This window comes from Crocuta crocuta, unplaced genomic scaffold (assembly GCF_008692635.1).
Source record: "Crocuta crocuta isolate KB4526 unplaced genomic scaffold, BGI_CrCroc_1.0 scaffold48, whole genome shotgun sequence".
Lineage (NCBI taxonomy): Eukaryota > Metazoa > Chordata > Mammalia > Carnivora > Hyaenidae > Crocuta > Crocuta crocuta.
Window position 1 is genome coordinate 10255137 of NW_027533089.1, and position 21548 is coordinate 10276684.

The window sequence follows — 21548 nt, forward strand, 5'->3', positions numbered from 1 at the left end:
AAGTAGACCCACCTGGAAGTCCGGGACGGCCCGGGCTCGCGGCCAGCCGTGACCCGCAGAGGCACCGGGCGCCACGGCCCGCAAGGCCCCGCGACGTCCTGGGGCCCGAACGCTTAGGCGAGCAGGAATCGGGAGAAATGGCTTCCCTTGGATGCCGCCCGCACGCGCTCCGGGGCTTTATCCGCCCTGAAGCGCGTGGCCGTGAAACCCGGCTGACCCGTGTCCCCACTGCGGGGCTGGGGCCTATCTTTCCCGCCAGGAGGAACGGTGGCCTGCGGGAACGGAACGGTGCTCTCCTGAGGGTTGCCGGTTGCCTCGTCTCCGGGCGATGTAATGATTACACTAACTGGATTATTTGGGGGGACTGCATCTCTTAACAGAGGAATGTCCAGGTCACACTTGGACCCTCTCTGGGCATCTGAACTTTCACCCATTCTGGGTGAGTTGTGTTGACTACAATTTTTGTCAAGTGGAACATTAAAAAATTTGTTTTAATTCCCTAAGGGTTAGAACTGACTTCAGGAACACTTTTTGGAAATGTTTTAAAAAAGAAATGGCTTTTTAAAAGCCATTTACATAATCAAATTTGCGCACCTGTTGGGTGTACCCTAGAGAATATTTTTTTTCAAGTGTATCTTTCAAAACTGCTCTAAAAAGATGCAACATTTTTCCCCCCTTAGGCTAGATACTTTCAATAAAAACACTTCAGTTTTAAAACTTGACATTTTCCTTACTGTATTTACTAATAATTCATAAGAATGAAACATGTATTAATGCTTTAATATCACTGATAGTTAACTGTTTTATATTTCAGCATCAAAACCAGGAAAAATAAAGAGGAATGGCTGTGGAAGAACTTCAATCCATAATAAAGAGATGTGTAAGGGTTTTTTTGGGTTTTTTTGGGAGGGGGGGGTTTGGTAAAGTTAAATACCTTTTAAAATGTGGGCAAAGCACAGATTATTTTTAGTTACATTTAGGGTCAAATTGCTTACCTTCTTTAATCCTTGCTTTGTTTGACCTGTGAGTAAATAGCAGGAGGGCCAGAAGGCAGATTGGATTATTTCTCCAAGTGACCTACTTGTCTAAGTAAGCTTTTAAATTTTTAATACTGATCCTTATTGTAGAATTTTTTGGCAGAGTTGATTTCAAGATCATTCATTATGGTACTTATTCGGCTTGTCCTAATTTTCATACATATGCTTATGTGCAATTTACCTAGAACTTAAACAGATTTTCTCTTTTTTCCCAGAGAAATTAAGCAAGTAGTTATTGAATTTTTATTCACCTGAGTTTGTTTTGTCTTCATTTTGTTTTTGTCAGCAAATCCTAGAAGAACAAGACTTTAAAGAAGAAGATTTTGGCCTGTTTCAGTTAGCGGGTCAAAGATGCATAGATGAAGGGCATATAGAGCAGCTATTAGAAATTATTCAAAATGAAAAGAATAGGGTAAGTACAATCTTTATGAGTACTTTTTAGTCTTTATTAGAATGATAATAGTCACATGATATTATTCTTTCACCTATTCATTAAACATTTAAGAATCAACTTTCTACACTAGGAATGTGGAAAACAAAAAAAGAATTAGGGCTACTTATATTCTTGAAAGTGTTTATAATAGTCTCCTGGAAGAGATAAACATGTAAATAACTAGCAATAAGAAGGCAGAATAAATGAAATAAGTGCTATAGTTGAAGTATGAGTAAAGTGCTTTAAAAGATTAGGGATTACTTCTGCTTTAGGTATAAAAATGGCATTTGGATTATTAATTTATATTTTGTATTATAAGTATCAGGCAGCCTATATACTCATTTTTGGTGAACAGCACATTCTTTTCCTTCAGCCAGATGTATATGGAAAACCAAATATTAAGTAAGATAATTCTTTTTGGGTGCATAGAATTGGAATAGGGGGAGCCCTAGATGGGTTTAATGGCCATTATCATCCAGCTATGATTATCTAAGAAATCATTCTCAACATAGGAAAAGGATCTTTTTGGGATCAGGAACAGCTTTTTCCTGGGACACACTATTGAAAACACGCTAAATGGTCTGTCTTTGTGCTTGCTTTCTTGTGCAAGAAAAGATCATCTTCTTTGCAGGAACACACTCTTTCTTCATTTACAGTACTATTTATTTATGTGGAAGTTTTTTTGGTTTATCACAGTCTAGTCATGCTGGTCTCTGATTATAACCAGGGCACCTTGATTGTGTTTAGGACACTACTAAAACTTTTAAATCATGCGTAGTAGTTCAAAGGGTTTATTCCTTTTTTATTTAAAGAAATTCTTTTTTAAAAAATTAGGACATTTAATTTAATACATTTTTTTGGGTATGTATTTATAGTGCCTTTGTAGCCCCAAATAGAGTAAATTTAATATTCTCCTTAACTTCTTGATGTTTCCCAATTGTGTTCTCAGAGGATAATCTTTGAGAGTATTTTACTTAGAGCTAATAATAATAAAATTAATAATAGTTAATATTTATTAAGCATTTACTATGTGCCAGATGCTGTCTAAAATGCTTTACATCTGTTAAACTCATTTAGCCTCCCAGAATCCCATAGGGTACTATTAAATTCATTTTGTAGATAAGGAAACAGTTAATAGAAGATAAGTGACTTGTCCAGAAGTAAGTTAGCTTTTATGTCACATCCAGGGTTCAGACCTGTTTGGTTTCAGAGCTCTTAACTACTCTCCACTTAGCACTGTGTAGCACTTGCGAGGAAGTTTTAGGGGATACGGGGCATGGGGGGGGTGGCGCAAATTGATTGTGGGAGTGAAAAAGAGAGGTAACAAAAATGACTGGATTTCTAGCCTCTAGGGGGATAGAATATATATTATAACCTGAGTAGAAAAGGGCAACCTAAGAAGAGAATTTCTTGAAGGGGTGCAAGGAAATTTACTTTGGAAATGTTAAGTTTAAGATGTAGCGGGCAGTTGAAAAGTAATATTTGGAGCTCAGTCAAAAAACAGATTAAAATCTTGATTTGTGTATCTCTCTTAGAAATTAATTGATTGTAATATTTTTGAGCGTAGTGAGTCTTTTTTATTTTTTAATTTTTTTAAAGTTTATTTATTCATTTTGAGAGAGACAGGGACAGTGCAAGTGGGAGAGGGGTAGAGAGAGAGAGACAGAGAATCCCAAGCAGGCTCTGCACTGTCAGCATGGGGCCTGATGCAGGGCTAGAACTCATGAAACCGTGAGATCATGACCTGAGCCAAAACCAAGAGTCATACACTTAACTGACTGAGCCACCCAGGCGCCTCCCCCCACAAAAAAATTTTTAAAGACTATTAAGATTCACCATATGGGGTGAGGAGGGTGCCTGGGTGGTTCAGTTGGTTATGTGTCCGATTTTAGCTCTAGTCATGATCTAGCGATTCCTGGATTTGAGCTCAGCATGGGGCTCTCTGCTGACAGCTCAGAGCCTGGAGCCTCCTTCGGATTCTCCTGCTTTCTCTGTCCCTCCCTTGCTCATGCTCTGTTTCTCTCTCAAAAATAAACAAACATTTAAAAAAATATTTTTAATTTGTCCACCCATTTTGAGAGAGAGAGAGAGAGAGAGAAAATCCCAAGCAGGCTCCTCACTGTCAACACAGAGCCAATCTCAGGGCTCAAACACACAATGAGATTGTGATCTGAGCCTAAAGCAAGAAGAATCAGGTGATTAATTCACTGAGCCACCTAGGTACCCCTTAGTAGCTTGAAAATCACCTTTGTAATGTGTGGTCTGCTAAATCCAAAGGTTCAGACATTGATAAGACCAGTGTTTCTGGTCTGTTCTGTTTTGTTTTATTGAGAGAAATGTCGGGGGAGGGACAGAGGGGAGAAGAGAATCTTAAGCAGGCTTCATGTCCACCTGGGAGATGCTGCAGGGCTTGATCTTAGGACAGTGACAATGTGACTTGTGCTGAAATTAAGAGTCACATGCTTAACTGACTGAGCCACCCAGGTGCCCCAGTAAGACAGGGTTTATTTATTTTTTAAATGTTTATTTATTTTGAGAGAGACAGAGCATGAGCAGGGGAGGGGCAGAGAGAGAGGGGTACACAGAATCCGAAGCACATATAGGGAGCACATGCAGATTGATAAAGATGAACACTGAAATGTCCAATTGATAAATGAGCCAAAATGTAAATAATATTTCCTCTTTTGTAAGCTATTTGTTCACGGACCCTAACATATTCTGTTGCTAGTTCTCTAGGACATGTTAAGTCTTTTACCTTTATACCTTGCTGTTTCAGAGCCTTGAATGTGTTTCCCAGCTATTTATGCCTGACAGACTTAACTAACAAGCCTTAGCTTAGCTATTGCCTCTTTTGGGAAGCCTCTCTTGTCTTCCCTAGATGGAAGGGACTCTTCTGCTATACCTTATCCTCTACCTTTATTATCTTATGAGAGTGGGGTCATGGAAGGAGTATTGTACTTAACTGTCTTCCTCCCCAAATTTGTGGGTTTGTTTTATTTTTGTGTGAACCTAGCATGTAAATTCTGTGATGATAGAGATCTTACCTAATATGTTCCTTGTTTTATTTCTAGCACCAGAATATTTTAGGGACTTGACATATAGTAGTATATTCTTGATAAATACTGATGAGTTGAAGTAAAATCAAGCCAGAGAAGTGGAGTATATTGTTGATAGTTCTGAAAATAGTGGTTTTGATGGTTAATATGACTCACTAATTAAATAGATAAACTTTTACTTATGTGATAAGCATTCTGAAATATCTTTGAAGTAGAAGCAACTTGTATATAGGAGAAAAAGTAACTGAAGTGGCATCCCTTTCATTTACATAAGTTACATAATTATAACATATTTGCAGATTTTCCAAGGAACTTGAAAATGTTCATGAGCATTGGGTGGATTTCTTTATGAATCAGGAGAGCAAAATTCTCCATGAAAATTAAGTATTTGCTCATATTAAATAAATTAACTCTCGTTGGAAATACAACTATTTCAATCATGAACTTGACTGATTTAAAGTAAAAGCCCATTCACATTTCCTCAGTGAAAGTATTAGAAACTATCTTAAAAGGTTTTATTTGTTAGCAGCCAACCCTAAGAAGTTCCTGGTTAAATGCTACACTTCATTTGCCTCATCTTATCTCTTTCAGAGGAAATTCTAAGCCGCTTCAAGATCAGAAAGCTCAGTGTAAGAGTCCTATAGATGGCAGTATTTGCTTTACTGTGAAATGTTTTTACAGGTCATCATCAAGAATATGGGCTGGAATCTTGTTGGTTCTGTTGTTCGATGTCTTCTGTGGAATAAGGAAGATGAGAAAAGAAAATATTATCTTCTGATGCTTGATTTATTGGTAAAGGTAAGTGAACAAAATTAGATTCACTTTGTCATAGTAGCCAGCAGTATTTTGTAATACCCTTTAATGTTTAATGCTTGTTTTGGGTGACAAAGCTTTTAGTTCATAAATATATGGGAGGGGACTCTGGAGAAAAGGCCCAATCTTAATGACTGGATGAGCAAGTCTGTTTCCATTTTTCCAAATTTCTGGGTAGAATTATCTAATTCATCTCAGACCCACTGATTCAGAATCTCAAAGAAGATACTTAAAAATTCTATTTGGGGCACCTGGGGTGGCTCATCGGTTAGGTGTCTGACTTTGGTTCAGGTTATGATCTCATGGTTTGTAAGTTCAAGCCCCGCGTCGGGCTCTGGCCTGCTTCAGATTCTGTGTCTCCCCCTCTGCCCCTCCCCTGCTTGTGCTCTGTCTCTGTCTCTGTCTCTCTCTCTTTCTCAATAATAAATAAACGTCAAATTTAAAAGATTCTATTTTTAATAAGTAGTTTATTGTATAGGTCTGGAATTCAAGGTTTAGAGAGGCAGTTCAAGGTCACACTGTTCTTTTAGTAACATTGCAACTAGCAAATGTCAGTGCTCTTTTCTCTGTGGTATGTTCCCTAAAAGAATATAAAAAAACCTAGAATGCAAAATGATCACAGTGGACATGGCAATAGGATGTAGATTAGTTGTGACCAACTACCTTAGAGACTGTTGGGGAAAGGTTACTAGAGTTAAAAGTCAAAAATGATGGTAAAGAAAGATAAAATCTAAGGAAAAGGACATTTTAAGAATCTACTTAAGAGATCAATACAAATAAAAATATATACAGTACTTGGAAAGAGGAAACAGCTTCTAGACAGTAGTTACTAACTATGAGGACTTTAAAAAAGAGAAGAAACAAGGCAAGTCAGGTGATTATGCCTAGTCAGAACACAAGGCAAAGTTTCATCTGTTCAGGAAAGACAAAAGAGATTACACTCAGAAATACCATGGCAGTGTGAGATCATAAGGGCCCACCTGTTGGAAGCCTGAGAAACTACTAAGGTAGCCTTAAGAGTAGACTGGCAAGGCTCAAAAGAAACCTCAGGTCTGGTAATCAAGTTCCTCCTTCTCCCTCTTTTTCTGACTTTTCCTGTAGCCAGGAATTTAAGTCTTCAAAATGTAGTTGTCTATTAAGAGACTCAGTCTTATTTCTTTCTAGTTTTATGGCGATTTGACAATCAGGTTCTGTGTTTTGCTAGTGTATTTTTTTTTAACAGTTATATGAGGTGTTTTACTCTTAAGCAAAAATAGTAGTTTCTCAGGATATGCTGCCTTTTAAAACTAGTAATCATGTGGCTTTAAATACAACTTGTATTAAATAGGTTCAATTGTGAATATTTTTATAGTTATGTAATCCAAAGGAATTATTGTTGGGTTTGCTTGAACTGATTGAAGAGCCCTCTGGAAAACAGATATCTCAGATTATTCTTCTTTTACTTCAGCCATTACAAACAGGTAATGAGTATTTTGATATCTAAGTGTTTCTTGTTTTATCTGTATTAAGTTACTGAAATTACTCTAAAATGTTAATATTACACCAAAGTAAAATATATGACTAATTATTGAGTACTTTTTTTTTTTAATGTTTTATTTATTTCTAGGAGAGAGAGAGAGAGAGCGTGAGCAGGGGAGGGTCAGAGAGAGAGGGAGGGAGTCACAGACTGAAACAGGCTCCAGGCTCTGAGCTGGCAGTCAGCACAGAGGCCGACGCGGGGCTCGAACCCACGAACCGCGAGATCATGACCTAAGTGAAAGTCAGACGATTAACTGACTAAACCACCCAGGCACCCCTATTGAGTACTTTTTTTAAATTAGCAATAGCAGTACCCATTTGAATTCTACTGCCTATAGAAAGATGACAATACCTGTGCAGTTGGGTACCCAGAATAGATTTTGTTGAATATCACACTATTTTCAGGGACTGTGTTGTAATCTTTAGCTTTTTGCCTAATCTTCTCATCTGCAAGTTATATCTAGAATTTTCCCTGTAAACATATTTAAAGGATTGCCTCTGTGGTGTCTGTAGTACTCATTCTGATAGGATTGTGGTAGGTCATGTACCTTGGTTAAAAACAGTATCACGTGAGGCATTGATCATTCCCTGTATTGGGAAGTTGAGGTTGGGAATAGCAAAGGTGCTGCTGAATGAAACAAGTGAAGAAAGAAAAGTTTTCATGGTTGAGTGCAGTAACATTATTGTTAAGCGGTGGACCTTAGCATCCAGAGCAGACAGTATCCGTGAGCAGACTGCTTTTTCATTTTGTGACTTACATGTAACTCAGAATCTGCTAGAAGGACCCAGAGTCAGAAGTTAGAGTAAATCCATTTTAAATGGGAATAAAGCTGTGTACTGCTTGAAATATTCAGTCTCCTAGAAATGAAAATCTAATAATACTACCTCTCATTATTATAGTGTTTTATATTTTACAAATATATTTCTTTGTATTTCTATCTCTTATTTGATACTTATAACAACCACAAAATATGGAATGAAGTGTTTCTGTCTTAACCACATAAACTGTTGGAAACATACTTAGACAAGATTTCATGGCATCTATTGTAAGGTGCCATGATTGTAAGATGCTCCAATATTGCATACACCACTAAGAAGGAAAAAAAACCTACCAATTAAGCTATGTTATCCTGATTTCAGAGTTGTTACAGTATGTTTTATTTTTATTTTTTTATTATTTAAAGTCAAGTTGGTTAACATACAGTGTAGTGTTAGTTTCAGGAGAACCCAGTGATTCATTGTTACAACATTTTTTAAAAAATGTTTGTTATGATTCTGTGTTTACTGGACTTATCCTATGTTCAGAATACTTGATGGAGCTACCTCAAGTCACACCTTGCTTTCTGTTTTAGTGATTCAGAAACTTCATAACAACAAGGCATATTCAGTTGGATTAGCACTGTCCACTCTTTGGAGTCAGCTATCTCTCCTTCCTGTTCCATACTCAAAAGAACAAATACAAACAGATGAGTATGGCCTTTGTCAGTGTTGCAAGGCCTTAATAGAATTCACTAAGCCTTTTGTGGAAGAAGTCATTAATGACAAAGAAAATTCAGTGGAAAGTGAAAATGAAAAGTTAAAGGATGAATTACTGAAATTGTAAGTATATTTTTTTATAACATTTCACAATGGAATTAAGTAAGTGATAGCTTAGTTATTTTATATTGCTGTGTGGTTTTTTTTTTTTTTTTTTTCCATTTTTGCACCATCCCTTCTTAAAGGAGACTTATTGGATGAAGTTGGGCTATGAACACAGAGTTCTGATTTGTTTAAGTACTAAAGGCTACTGTATACTATGATGATGTGAACAACATTTGGTGGTTTCATTAGAAACTTAGAACAGGCAAGGTAGTGACTATACCCTGAGACACTTAGCTCCCAAACAAATGAAAAGCATGAATGTGTATTTCAGGCTTTTCCTAGTGTGTGACCAGGTTACTNTTTTTGCCATGAAAGTTAGAAGTCTAGTTTCAGATTTTGAATTTTACAAGATTATGGGGTTCAGTGGTCCATGCCTCATTAAATGCCATGTTCTTCATTTTTAAAAATTAAGAACCAAAATCCATTTGTTTACTTGATATTCTTCTTTGACTTGGTTTATTCATCATAGTAAGTGAATAATAAAAGTGGGGGAAATAGATAGGTGTAGCTCAAAGAATCTGGTCTTTCTGTGGGGGAATTGTGTTTTTACTCTCCGTTTGAAAGCAACAGAAGCAGCACCAGACAGTTTAACATCCAACTTGACCACAAAAACAGTAACAGTGCCCAGTAGCATTCAATCCAGGGGCAGTATAGACTAAACATGCACTGTTCTATATGGGTATCAAGCACTTGACATATGGATAGTCCAAATTAAGATGTGCTCTGTCTAGGCGGATTAGGAGGAACTTAATGGAGGAACGTGGGGAAAAAAGGGAAAAATAGTGGGGGAGAGGGAGGCAAACTATGAGAGACTCTTGAATGCTGAGAACAAACTGAGGACTGATGGGGGTTGGAGGGGAGGGGGGTGATGGACATGGAGGAGGGCACTTGTGGAGATGAGCACTGGGTGTTATAGGGAAACCAACTTGACAATAAACTATTAAAGAAAAGATTAAGATGTGCTCTAAGTATAAAATGTTCCCAGATTTTGAAGACTTGTTATAAAAAAAATCAAAATACCTCAATAATTTTTATATTAACATATTCAGATAGTAGTATTTCAGATATATTGAGTTAGTAAGATAAATTATTAAAATTCCCCTTGTTTCTTTTTTAATGTGACTACTAAAAGCTTTTGAGTTATATATGGGGCTTGTATTATATTTCTGTTGGACAGTGTTGGACTAGATTACTTAATTACATGGATCAATAATTTTATCTTTTAAATGTTGGAGACTAAAAGTGTTACTATTTTTTCATGAAAGTAAAAATATTTAAACTAAAGAAATAGGAAAGGCTTAATCATATAATAAAGTTTGGTTTCCTAAAGAAAACAAATATAGCTTTATGAAAAAAATTACATTGTCCCGATTTTTCCTTGAACTGATAAAAACTACATCATGGAATAGAAATGATCCTCAAACAAACATTCAGTAATCATTGATATAGTCCAGTGATGGAAGTCAGTCTTACCATATTGAGTCTAGCAAGGTCTTCTCATACTTTCCCCAATACTAGTAAGAAGGATCTTTACATCACCAGTTTTATAAGCCATTGAGTTTTTGGTTCTGATGTTATTTTTCATGTAATATTAGCTTGGATATGTTTATAGAACTAGGTATTTTATACTTAGGAAATCCTATATTTACAGTAACCCATTTCTTATTACCTTAGTTGTTTCAAAAGCTTGAAATGCCCTTTACTGACAGCACAATTCTTTGAGCAGTCTAAAGAAGCTGGAGATGATCCTTTAAGATGTTTTGCATCTGAAATAATAGTAAGTACAGCTAATTTAATCTGCCATAAAATCTGCTATAATTTAAAATCTTGTCTTTCTATATTCTCATGTACTGCAGGTGGGCATGTAAGTTGATAACGTTACTAATTAGGCAGTATGAAATTAACATCTTCTAGATTTTGCTTTTATAGTTATATACATATGTGTGAGTAATTTTTGAAAGGATTCTATCATACATATCCTTTTGTAATGTACTTTGTTTCTCTTAGCATATTATGAATATTTTTCCATTATCTTTCCATTGTACATAGTATTCCACTGTATGGACCTTGCATAATATGTTTAACCTAGGCCATCTAGCTCAACACTTAGATTTTCTCCAGTTTTTCATTATTATAGAACAATCCCAGTTTTCTTTTGTTAACTGTTAAGTCTGATAAGTATCCTTTTAACCAAATCTTTGTATATTTCTTTGTTTTCTTAAATTCCTGGAAATGGAATCTCTGTGCCACAGGCTGTCCTCATTTTTAAGGGTCATGATAAATATTTTCAAAATAACTCTAGAAATGAGTATATTTTATTTGAAAAGTAATTTGGCTTAATGTAGAAGTATTTTTAAGTGTGCTAAGATTCTATATTAGGGAACTAATGTGAAATATGGAAAAATATGTAGCTGAGATTGATAGTCATGAATTTCAGTTTTTTTTTAATTTTCTTTTTTTAATGTTTTATCCATTTCTGAGAGAGAGAGAGAGACAGCATGAGCAAGGGAGGGTCAGAGAGAGAGGGAGACACAAAATCCGAAGCAGACTCCAGGCTCCGAGCTAGCTGCCAGCACAGTGCCCGATGTGGAACTCAAACCCACAAACGGTGAGATCATGACCTGAGCTGAAGTCACACGCCCAACCAACTGAGCCACCCAGGTACCCTGTGAATTTCAGTTTAGAGCAGCCACTGTGGTTGTGGGTTTTCTTCAGCCATGTTCAGCTGTAGGATGGTAGGTGCAACATAGGAAGAAAGGGTTTTGAGAACCGTGTGAGTTCTACAAAGTAAGAGAGAGGCAACGGCACTGAGCATGTATGCAGGGAAGTGACTGTGATGCACAGTAGAATTTAAGCTGAGTAAGGAGGGAAGTTAGCACATACTAAATGTAAGAGGCAGTGAATAGATGATGATGAGATCACTGAATTGTGGGTCCTGGTGTGACTGACAAGTTGTCAGAGCTAGGTTACTAAACAGAATGACCTGAAAGGATAGGAGGTTAAAGAACAGAATGCTTGAAATTACACTGTGGAAAAGTTAGTTATTAATAATGTTTGGGGTATGACCATGGAGTGAGTATTCTGAGGAGAAGGTTAAGGCTGAAGTCATTGGACTAGTCAAAGTAAAGTAGCAGAGATTCCAGGGTATTAAGAAGATCTTTGGTTGTACGTTAAATTACACAGAATTATGACAAGAATAATGTCAGAAACCCAATTAATGGTGTGACCTTGTGGTAGATGTAATATAGTCATATGAAATAAGTTTCAAAGCTAAGAGTTTTAGAGAGGAAGGGGGAGAATGGTCTAGAAGCAGCAAGGAGAATACTTCCAGGCTTGGCATAGTGGGTATGGGTGAAAAAATAACAACCCTGTGAGAGGTTTGCAGAGAAAGTAGTTGTCAGAGGAGTCAGGTTTCTTTTAGAGCAAAAGAGGGAAGAGACCATTTCTTTTTTTTTTAATTTCTTTTTTTTTTATTTCTATTTTATTTTATTTATTTTTTTAAAAAATATTTTTATTTATTTCTAGGAGAGAGAGAGACAGCATGAGCAGGGGAGGGCCAGAGAGAGAGGGAGATACAGACTCTGAAACAGGCTCCAGGCACTGAGCTGGCAGTCAGCACAGAGCCCGACATGGGGCTCAAACCCATGAACTGTGAGATCATGACCTAAGCGAAAGTCGGACGCTTAACCGATTAAGCCACCCAGGCGCCCCGGGAAGAGACCATTTCAAGAAGAATGAATTTTGCTGTCCACTATAAGTTCCACAGGCCATACTTGAAGGGTATCTGAAATCTGAGAAGAGGTAGGAGAAGGGTTTCGAAGAGGAGATGTCAGAAATTTAGGGGAACTAGATTCTGAGGATAAGAGATGATATAAATAGGCTTACATAGTTAATGGAGTTAATGCTGATGGTCAAGATAGTAGGGAAGAGGTTAAGAGTGATGTGGAGGTAAAGGGAGGGATTTTCCCAGGAGTACATAAGAGACTGGGGCCTCTTCACTGTTAGCAATATTAGAGTACAGTATAATCCCATGGATACAGTATAAAAATTACCATGTATATGTACTCTATTTTGAGAAAATAGCTATGAAAGTTGGTAACTGTTACAGGATTTTAAGCCTGGGAGTAATGTAATTGTTTTGGATTCATCACTTCAGTGGAAGTTGAATTTAACAGAAATAAGATTGAAAATAGGGAGATCCTTAGGTGTGTTTTGGGAATTAAGTGAGAAATAATGGGATCCTGATTACGGAAATGGTAGAGATGAGGAGGAGAGGGCAAAATAAAAAAACGTCATATTAGGTGAAATCGACAAAATTTGGTCGTTAATTGGATTTAGAAATATAGTTAAAACGTTGATTCATGGATGAAGTTTTGTGCTTGGGTAACTGGGCAGATGAAAGTGCCAGTGACTGAGATAGAAAATACAGAGCAAAGAACAAGGTATTTTGTGCTTAAAAAAATTTTTTTTATTAAGGTAATTAAAAGCATTCAGAAAAGTGGAAAGAACAAAATAATGTAACCCCTCATGTAACCATTACCCAGCTTTAACAATTTTTGACATTTTGCCAGTCTTGTTTTATCTATCCTCCTTTGTTTTCCCTAGTATGGTATTTTATAGCAAGTCCTAGACCTGTCATTTCATCCATAAGTCTTTTAACTATGCTTCTCTAATTAGTAAGGACCTCTATAAAAGCAACCATGATCCATTATGACATCTAGCAAGAATGGCAGTAATTTCTTAATATATAACCAATTCCTAGAGAGCAGGTTTTTAAGGAACAAATTTTGAATGATGATGAAATTTTGATGAGGTCATCTAAAGAGTTATGCCTAAAGAAAAGAAAAGGGTTTAGGACTGAACCCTACAGAGTACCAATACTTAAGATAAGTCCTCCAGAGAGACCAAGAAAGAAGGGCCACAGAGGCCATACAAGTATCACAGAAACTAGAGTAGTAGAATGTCAGGAAAAAAGAAGTGATTGGTAGTGTTAAATGCAGTAGAGAGAACCTATAATAAAGTTGAAAAGTATCCATTGGATTTAGGAAGATGGCATTGATAATCTTTGCAAGAACAGTTTAAGTGGAGTGTTGGAGACAAAAAACAGTGGAGTAGATAAAGGAATGCATGAAAAATGAGAAATAGAGGACAGATAGTATAAGGTGTTCTTCAAAAGAGGATAGGTAGGAAACAAGAAACAGTAGCTAGAAGACATGGGCTTGGGTAGGAAGGTAATAAGGGAGATAGGGAGGTTTGAGCATGTGTATTTACAGACTTGAAGGGATATGAACCATTAGAGGAGGAAAAGAAGTACAATGGGATAACTGAAATAGTGTGGCTCAAGAGCACACATCTGGTCACAGGATCAAAGACACCTGGAGGAGGTAAGCATGGGTATGTATGCAGGGAAATTTATAGCAGGAATGGAATATTACAGTTGAAGGGAATCAAACCTACTGGCCTCAAATTTCTAGGTGAAGGAGATCTCTTAAGAACGAGGAGGTAGAAATGGAGGCTTCAAGGAACTGGTAAAGATTTGGAATACTGAAGGGAAAGAAAAGAGAGATAGTAGTAGACTATGAAAGCATTAGTAGTCTGAGCACTCAGCTATGATTAGAGACCACAGCTATAGTGATAACAGTCTATTTGTGTATGATGTTTCTCCAACAGTAGTCAGTTGACTGCATGTGGAAGTAGAGAAGGTGGATTGTAGTTGTTTTTCCAGAGCTGGAATTTTACTGAGTAGATGGACATAAAGGAAATAAAGGGTGTAAGTAGTTCAAATGATCAAAAATACTTGGTTGGGCAGGGAAAGAAGGGGAGTTAAGAGAGGACAGATACATAGGTTAGATCAAGGGATCGCAGAACTAGAGAAGTTAGAAGTACAAAAGGTTGGTAGGAGAGACAAGATAAGAAGTTCTGGTTAGAAAATGAGATATTGGAGTTTAGGTATATAATATGGAATAGATTCAAATGCTGACAGAGGCTCAGGGTGGGATTATGTGCTGAAATGAATGCGAAATTAAGGTCACTGGAGTTTAGAAATCAAGAACCATGAGGCTGGCCTGTTAGCAGACTTACCTATGTGAACATTGAACTTTCCCACATCATACCAGGAGTTGGATAGAGAAGATTGTGAGCAGGTACCAAAGTCTTCAGTGAATGTGGAGAAATGACCAGGAAGTCAGCATATGGCAGAGATAAGAACAATAAAAAGGCAGTATGGCAGCTGCCTCAAAGGAACATGTGCTTTTGTGTGAAAGTACAGGAAGAACCAAGATAATACCCAGCCTCTACCTGTATCACCCTTCCCCACTCTTGCCTTCCTCTTTGTGCTGTGTAAGAGGTATGAGAAGATGAGCAGCCTCCACCAGAAATCAGTCAGGTTTAATTAGAGCAATAAGATAGAACAAGTATTCTTTGAAGAGATTGAGGGTATAAGAAGAAGGTTTAAGATCTTAGTGTAAAGAGCAGTACAGAAGTGAGGAAGCACAAAGCAATCAGGCGGAGGTAAAATCAGGGTAGGGGATGAAGTGAGGAGGTGCCTTCAGGTCTATGATGGAAAAGTATAGGTAAGTGGGAATGCTTGAGATTGATAGCCTGAGCTGTCCCACCTTTGGCAGAATTTTTTTTTTTTAAGTTTACTTATTTTGGGGGAGAGAGAGCATGAGCTGGGGAGGTGCAGAGAGAGAGAGGGAGAGAGAGAATCCCAAGCAGCTCTGTGCTGTCAGCATGGTACCTGATGCAGGTCTCAAACCCAGGAACCATGAGATCATGACCTGAACTGAAATTAAGAGACACTTAACTGACAGAGCCACCCAGGTGCCCTGGCAGAAGTTTTTTGATAGAGAACTGCTTGAATGTCCCAAGGATTTCGGCATGGAAATATGCCTAAGAAAAGGGCCAAGGCTGCCATGAGGAATTATAGAGTGGCAGGTACATCCTGGGTCTGAGCAAGACTGCTGGTGTGTGGGTAGATAGTGAAGGCCACACAGGTGGACCCCAGATAATCCCAAAGCAGCACTATAGAATCTGGTTATGTATAATGGTTTTTTAAAAAGGCTAACCTTACTCTGGGAAAAAATACTTTAACATTGGCTGAATGAAGAAATGGAGCTTCACAGTTAAGAGGACATTTGGAATCCAATCACAGTAAACTTTTTTTCTTATAGCTATAACAAGAATGCATGGCTTTGAAAATCAGTACAGCAGTATATATTTAGCATCTGGTAGCTGAATAGCAGTCTCCTGTGACTGCAGATGATTTCCCCTGGTTCTTTTTTGTGTTCTGAAATGACTAATGGAGCCATCTGGGATCAGCAGATTTTACTTCCTTGAGGGCTAGAAAAGTCTTATTTGACTTTATAATTCCCCACAATGTCAGGCCTAGTGCCTGACACTCAAGTATTTATTAAATAAATGAGTGAATATGTGGAAGGTCAGTATTTATTCTGATTTAGCTGTTCTTGACTTTCCCTTTTGATTTCTGTAGTTTGTTATGGCTCACTTTCTTACACTTTTTGAAAGAGAAAGCATGCGAGCTTGTGCAGGGGAGGGACAGTGGGAGAGGGAGAGAGAGAGAATCCCAGGCAGGTTCCTCATTGCCAGTGCAGAGCCTGATGCAGGGCTGGAACCCACAAAGCTGGGAGACCATGACCTGAGCTGAAACCAAGAGTCAAACACTTTACTGACTCTTGCCCATACTGGATGGACCCTTTTTTAAAGGCTTCTACCTGATTAAGTCAGGCCCACCAGAGATAGCCCACCTTTCTAATAACCCCAAATCAACTGGTTTGGAACCTTAGATATATCTGCAAAAATCCTTTTACTTTTTGTCATAACAAAATCTAATCATGGGGTGGTATCTTGCCATATTTTGTTAGTTAGAAGCCAGTCCAACAGGTCTCACCCACACTCAAGGGGTGAGGATTATACAGGATGTGAATATGGCATGGGAGGGTGAGAAGAGCATACTAGAGTCTGTCTGCTATAGCTTACTTTTTTTATCCATTTCAACAGGGTTTTTTATCAGCAATTGGACATCCTTTCCCCAAAATGATTTTTAATCATGGAAGGAAAAAGAAGACATGGGATTATCTTGAATTTGAGGAAGAAGAAGACAAACAGTTAGCAGACTCTATGGCTTCTCTGGCCTATTTAGTATTTGTACAGGGCATCAGTATCGATCAGCTTCCAATGGTCTTAAGGTAGGAGTTAGTGTTTGATTTATTCATGTGATTCTAAAAGGAGTATCAAACTAATTTATCTAATTTTCAGCATATGTTTATTAATGTACTAATGCATTTTAAATGAAGTATAAACAAAAGCTATTTTTTTAATATTTGAGACAGCGTGAGAGGTGGAGGGGCAGACATAGTTGGGGGAGAGAGAGAATCCCAAGCAGGCTCTACACTGTCAACACAGAGCCTAACGCAGGGCTTGATCCCATGAACAGTGAGATGATGACTTGAGCTGAAATCAAGAGTCAGATACTTAGCAGACTGAGCCACCCAGATGCCCCTAAACAAAAGCTATTTCTATTAATCATATAGTCTATTATTATAGTACTCAGTAGTACGCAAATAGTGAAAAGGTGGTTGGGGGTGGTAAGGATTGATATTGACATAATGATGGGGACAAGAGTCAAAGTGTGAAACTGGGGGCTCCTGGCTTGTTCAGTTGGAAGAGAATCTGACTCTTGATCTTGGGGTTGTGAGTTCAAGAGCCCCATGTTGGGTGTACAGATTACTTACGTAAAATTTTTTTAAGAGTGAAATGGGGCTTGGTTTTGAAGCTTTGGGGATCACCCTGTACTATAAGAGAGGGAACTGCTCATTTATCGCTGGAGGGGGTGGGTGTCCCTTAATGTAAACCCTTCAGTGGTTTTTTTATTATTCTAAAGTCTAAAAATCTTTACACATGAAAAGCTTATACATTATCTGAAACCTTGCTTGATTGCCCTGATTCACCTACTATGCTCCAATAACATAGACCTTTTTTGGTTTTTTATTCAAATGTGTCATGAACTTTTCTGTTACAGGACCTTTGTATATGCTTAGAACAACCATCTGTAACCTTAAATGTTACTTTACGAGGAAAGTGTTCACTCATCACCCAATTTCAGTTGAATCTTCCTGTTGTAATTATCTTAACCTTGTCCTTCTTTTCCCATAAACTTTATCAAAGTTATTTTTTAAATATATAATTTTATAACATAACACTTCTTGGACTTTAATATCCATAATAGTTGTTATGTATTTGTCTTGCAGACCATAGATTATTTCTTTGTGTACATTTCTATATTTATATATGAATATGCCTGGGGATATATTTCTGTGTAAATACTGCAAAAATGACTACCACTTGCATGTTCACCATATAGTAAACATTATGCCGATAGCAATGTGCATTATCTAATCTTTATAATACTCTGAATTAGAACATTCTCATTTTACAAATGAAAATAACAGGCTTAGACAAGTGAAGATACCACTTAATATCATACAACTAATTAGCAGAACAGATGGATTCAAACAGTTTTGTCTTCCCCTAGAGCCTATACTTTTCTTTTTGAGAGAAAGAGAACCCCAGCGGAGGGGCAGAGGGAGAGTGAGAGAGAATCTTACACAGGCTCCATCCCCATTGCGGAGCTGATATGGAGCTTGATCTCACCACTGTGAGATCGTGACTGAGTTGAGCCAAAATCAAGTCAGATGCTTAACTGATTAAGCCATCCAGGCATCCCTAGAGCCTGTACTCTTAATCACACTACCATCAAAATGACTTAGGTATGCTAAGGCTGTCATAATAAAATGCCACAAATTGGATAGCTTTAAAATAACAGAAATTTATTTTCTCATAGTTCTGTAGGATAGAAATCCAAGTCAGTGTATGGGCAGGATTGGTTCCTTCAGAGGGCTGTGAGGGGAGAATCTGTTCCATGCCTCTTCCCTGAGTGCTGATGGTTTGCTGACAATCCTTAATGTTCCTTGGCTTGTAGATGTATAACTCCAATCTGGCTTTATGTTCTTGTGGCAGTCTCTCTGTATATACCTCTGTCCACATTTCCCTTTATCGTAAGAACACCTATCATACTGGATTTGGGCTCACAGGAATGATGTCATAGGTGGGGGTGGGGGGGCTCCAGTTCTCCCTGTGCCCATCCCAGTTAAAAAGAAAAAAGAAAGCCCTATCTCCAAATAAAGTCCTATGCTGAAGTTCTGGAGGTTAGGATTCCAACATTTCCTTTTTGAGGGGGGTGCAATTCAACCTATAAGAGTATTGATGTATATAAAATTTCTAAAAATGTGTGTGTGATATGTACATATATATATGTTGTCTGTTTTAGCCCATCGTACCTATTGCAATTTAATATGGGGCACATTGAAGTCTTTTTGCAAAGGTAAGATCATTTAGATGGCATCTCAGAATTAAATAGTAGTGTTAAAGTAGCTCTTGTTAAGAGTGGGGGACACTGTCTTCTCTTTGCCAGACCCTAATTAATTAATTGGTTATTTTATAAAACAGTGATGTAAATATGAAACAAAAATGAGTCAGACATTTCACAACAGAAATCTCTTTTAAATATTAAAATAATAGCTTCTAAGGGAATTTCCAGTCATCTGCTTCTACGGTTTCTTCCCTTATTTCAAAAGTTAGTAAGTTAAAACACCTCTGTCCCACTGCAGCCTCCTCCATCTAAGTGAGGTGGTAAATAAAAGAAATCCATCCATGTTTTTGCTTCATGGTCACAATGTAAACTGCATTGAAAGGAAGGAGGTGTCTTGACTCTACCTTTTTATATCTTAGATTATTAACAGTGGTTATATGCAACAACTTCTCTTATTTGAGGCATTAAGAATGTAGGTCTTTTTCTTTGAAAAAAAATTACAAAGTAACAAATATGTATATTTTTTTCAGACAGATATTTAAGAATTTTGCAAAACTCTATATGCTTTGACTTTATGTTCTTGTAATATGTTGAAATTATCTCTTGCGATCAATCAGGACCTTTCAGTAGTATCCTATAGGAACATTAGTGACAGTTTATCAATCCCATCTCTTCCCAGGTGAAGGAAGATTTGTAACATGGCAAATGTCCAAAGCCTCGGCCTACAAGGCAGGAATTTCCAAGGGTCTCCTGGCACAAGCAGTTTTTAACTCTGTAAATTTACTGTATTATGTATGTCTTAATGATTTTACATTCTTTTTTAGTCTCTATTATATTCATACAATGAGAATATGTATTGGTTTAAATCTTAAGTTCTGTATTCTTAAGATTTCCAAACTATTTAGTCATTAAACAAAAACAACACTTTTAAGTTCCTGCATGGTTAGAATAAAAACCTGAGCCTTAAATAATATTTTCTGCCACAGAGCTTAAATAATTAACAAAGGTTATATACCTTTAAAGAAATATTATCACAAATGGAAAGCATTTAATTATTTTTCTTGTATAAAAAGAATTGAAAAGATTTTACAGATTAATCATTTGGAATACATAGAATCATATTATGTACAATTGATTTCTTAGCACTTACTGTTGAAGATCTATTAATTTGTTACAATAGGAAATAAGCCCTGAGTGGGTGGATTTGGATCAGATTGGATGTCAGTAGCCAAGTCAAAAGACTGATCAAACATGGATTAAGAATTTTGACTAAGTTCTTCAATAGAATTTTTCCTAAATGATACACATTTTGAAGGTCTTTAAATTTCAGTTTTTGCTTTATTTTTCCTAAAATGAAGAGTCATTCTAAAACAGTTTAGAAAGTCATGTTGATAAATTTTAATATTCTCTTCCAGAACAGAAGAGTCCATTTTCTCCAAAGGAGTGGTAAGATTTGCTTGCTCTTGTTGTAATTTACACACCGTCATTGTCCACAAACACAGCTGTTGACTTTGCTATATGTGTATCTCTGTAGGATCTGTTGGAGAATGGTTTATTGAGAATAGAAGACAACAGTCTACTTCACCACTACTTAGAAATCAAGAGCTTTCTTACTGTACCTCAGGTCAGTTAAATGGGTATTCTGATTTTGAAGTAGCCCCTTCCTATTCTGAAATTAAGTCAAGGTCTTTTCAGACTCCTCTCCTACTTCTCCATTTCCTTTGAAAGCTCTAGTGCCATGTGTCCGATAAAACTTGCTGTGATGTTGGAAGTGTTCTAGCTATGATACAGTATTAAAGCCAAGTAGCACATTGAACACTTCAAATGTAGCTAGAGTTAAGGTACTGAATTTTAAACTTTATTTAATTTAAATTAATTTAAACCTAAATAGCTGTATGTGGCTACCATAGTTGATAGTGTAGCATCTAGTGGAAAAACATAATTTTCTTCTTTTACACTTTGTTTCTGTAGGGACCTTAGAAATGAAGCTCCTTTACTTCATAAGTTACTACTTTCATAACTCCAGTCCTAAGGACTCCATCAAGGTGTGCATTGACTCATTACTAGAAAGACATTTTGTTTTTCCCTCCTATGATTTATTTTGCTGAGTACTATTTGTTAGTTACCATAGCCAGGTGGGTCTTTAGATGTTGATGAAGAAACTGGTTTTTCCACTATTTAAATAGAAAAATATGGCTATTATATTAATAATGATTGTTTTTAATGAATGAATTATATTTTGCATGTCTGATTTCACTTTTTGACACTAGACATAATTACACATTTTTTGACACTAGACATAATTATAAATTACACTTAGCTTCTAAATTTATGCTTTGTAACATCCCCATTCAACGTTACTTAAAAAATGGATTGTACTTTGCTTCCTCAGATGTAACAGTGGAATGAAAGACTCGGGGAAAAATTTACTTGATTTTTAAATTTCCTACTTTCTCTTCTCTGAAATTTTAGTATCCATCATTGATAATATAGTTGTTTATTGTCAGTGTTATCTATTATTATCTGAATGCTGGGATATTTTGTTTGTTTTTATTTCCAGGGTTTAGTCAAAGTAATGACGCTTTGTCCCATTGAGACATTGGTATGTAAATGTTTTGGGGATAAATAATAATGAGTTACATTGAAAATAAACAACTATA

The 21548-nt window shown here is 36.9% G+C and overlaps 1 protein-coding gene across 2 annotated transcripts in view; it reads left to right on the top strand.

The window, feature by feature from the left end:
* Window positions 1–813: 813 nt before the first annotated feature.
* The window catches only part of GLMN (glomulin, FKBP associated protein), a 31688-nt gene continuing 10953 nt past the window's right edge, over window positions 814–21548 (top strand). For both annotated transcript variants that reach the window (XR_013330697.1, XM_077746017.1), the window contains exons 1-11: window positions 814–880; window positions 1324–1449; window positions 5208–5324; window positions 6691–6799; window positions 8210–8456; window positions 10173–10275; window positions 16518–16705; window positions 18847–18900; window positions 20304–20334; window positions 20423–20512; window positions 21449–21490. Coding sequence is in view for 1 of the 2 variants with exons in the window: in XM_077746017.1 (XP_077602143.1) it covers window positions 842–880; window positions 1324–1449; window positions 5208–5324; window positions 6691–6799; window positions 8210–8456; window positions 10173–10275; window positions 16518–16705; window positions 18847–18900; window positions 20304–20334; window positions 20423–20512; window positions 21449–21490 (1146 nt within the window). In the remaining variant the exon portion in view is untranslated. The remainder of the gene's footprint in view (window positions 881–1323; window positions 1450–5207; window positions 5325–6690; window positions 6800–8209; window positions 8457–10172; window positions 10276–16517; window positions 16706–18846; window positions 18901–20303; window positions 20335–20422; window positions 20513–21448; window positions 21491–21548) is intronic.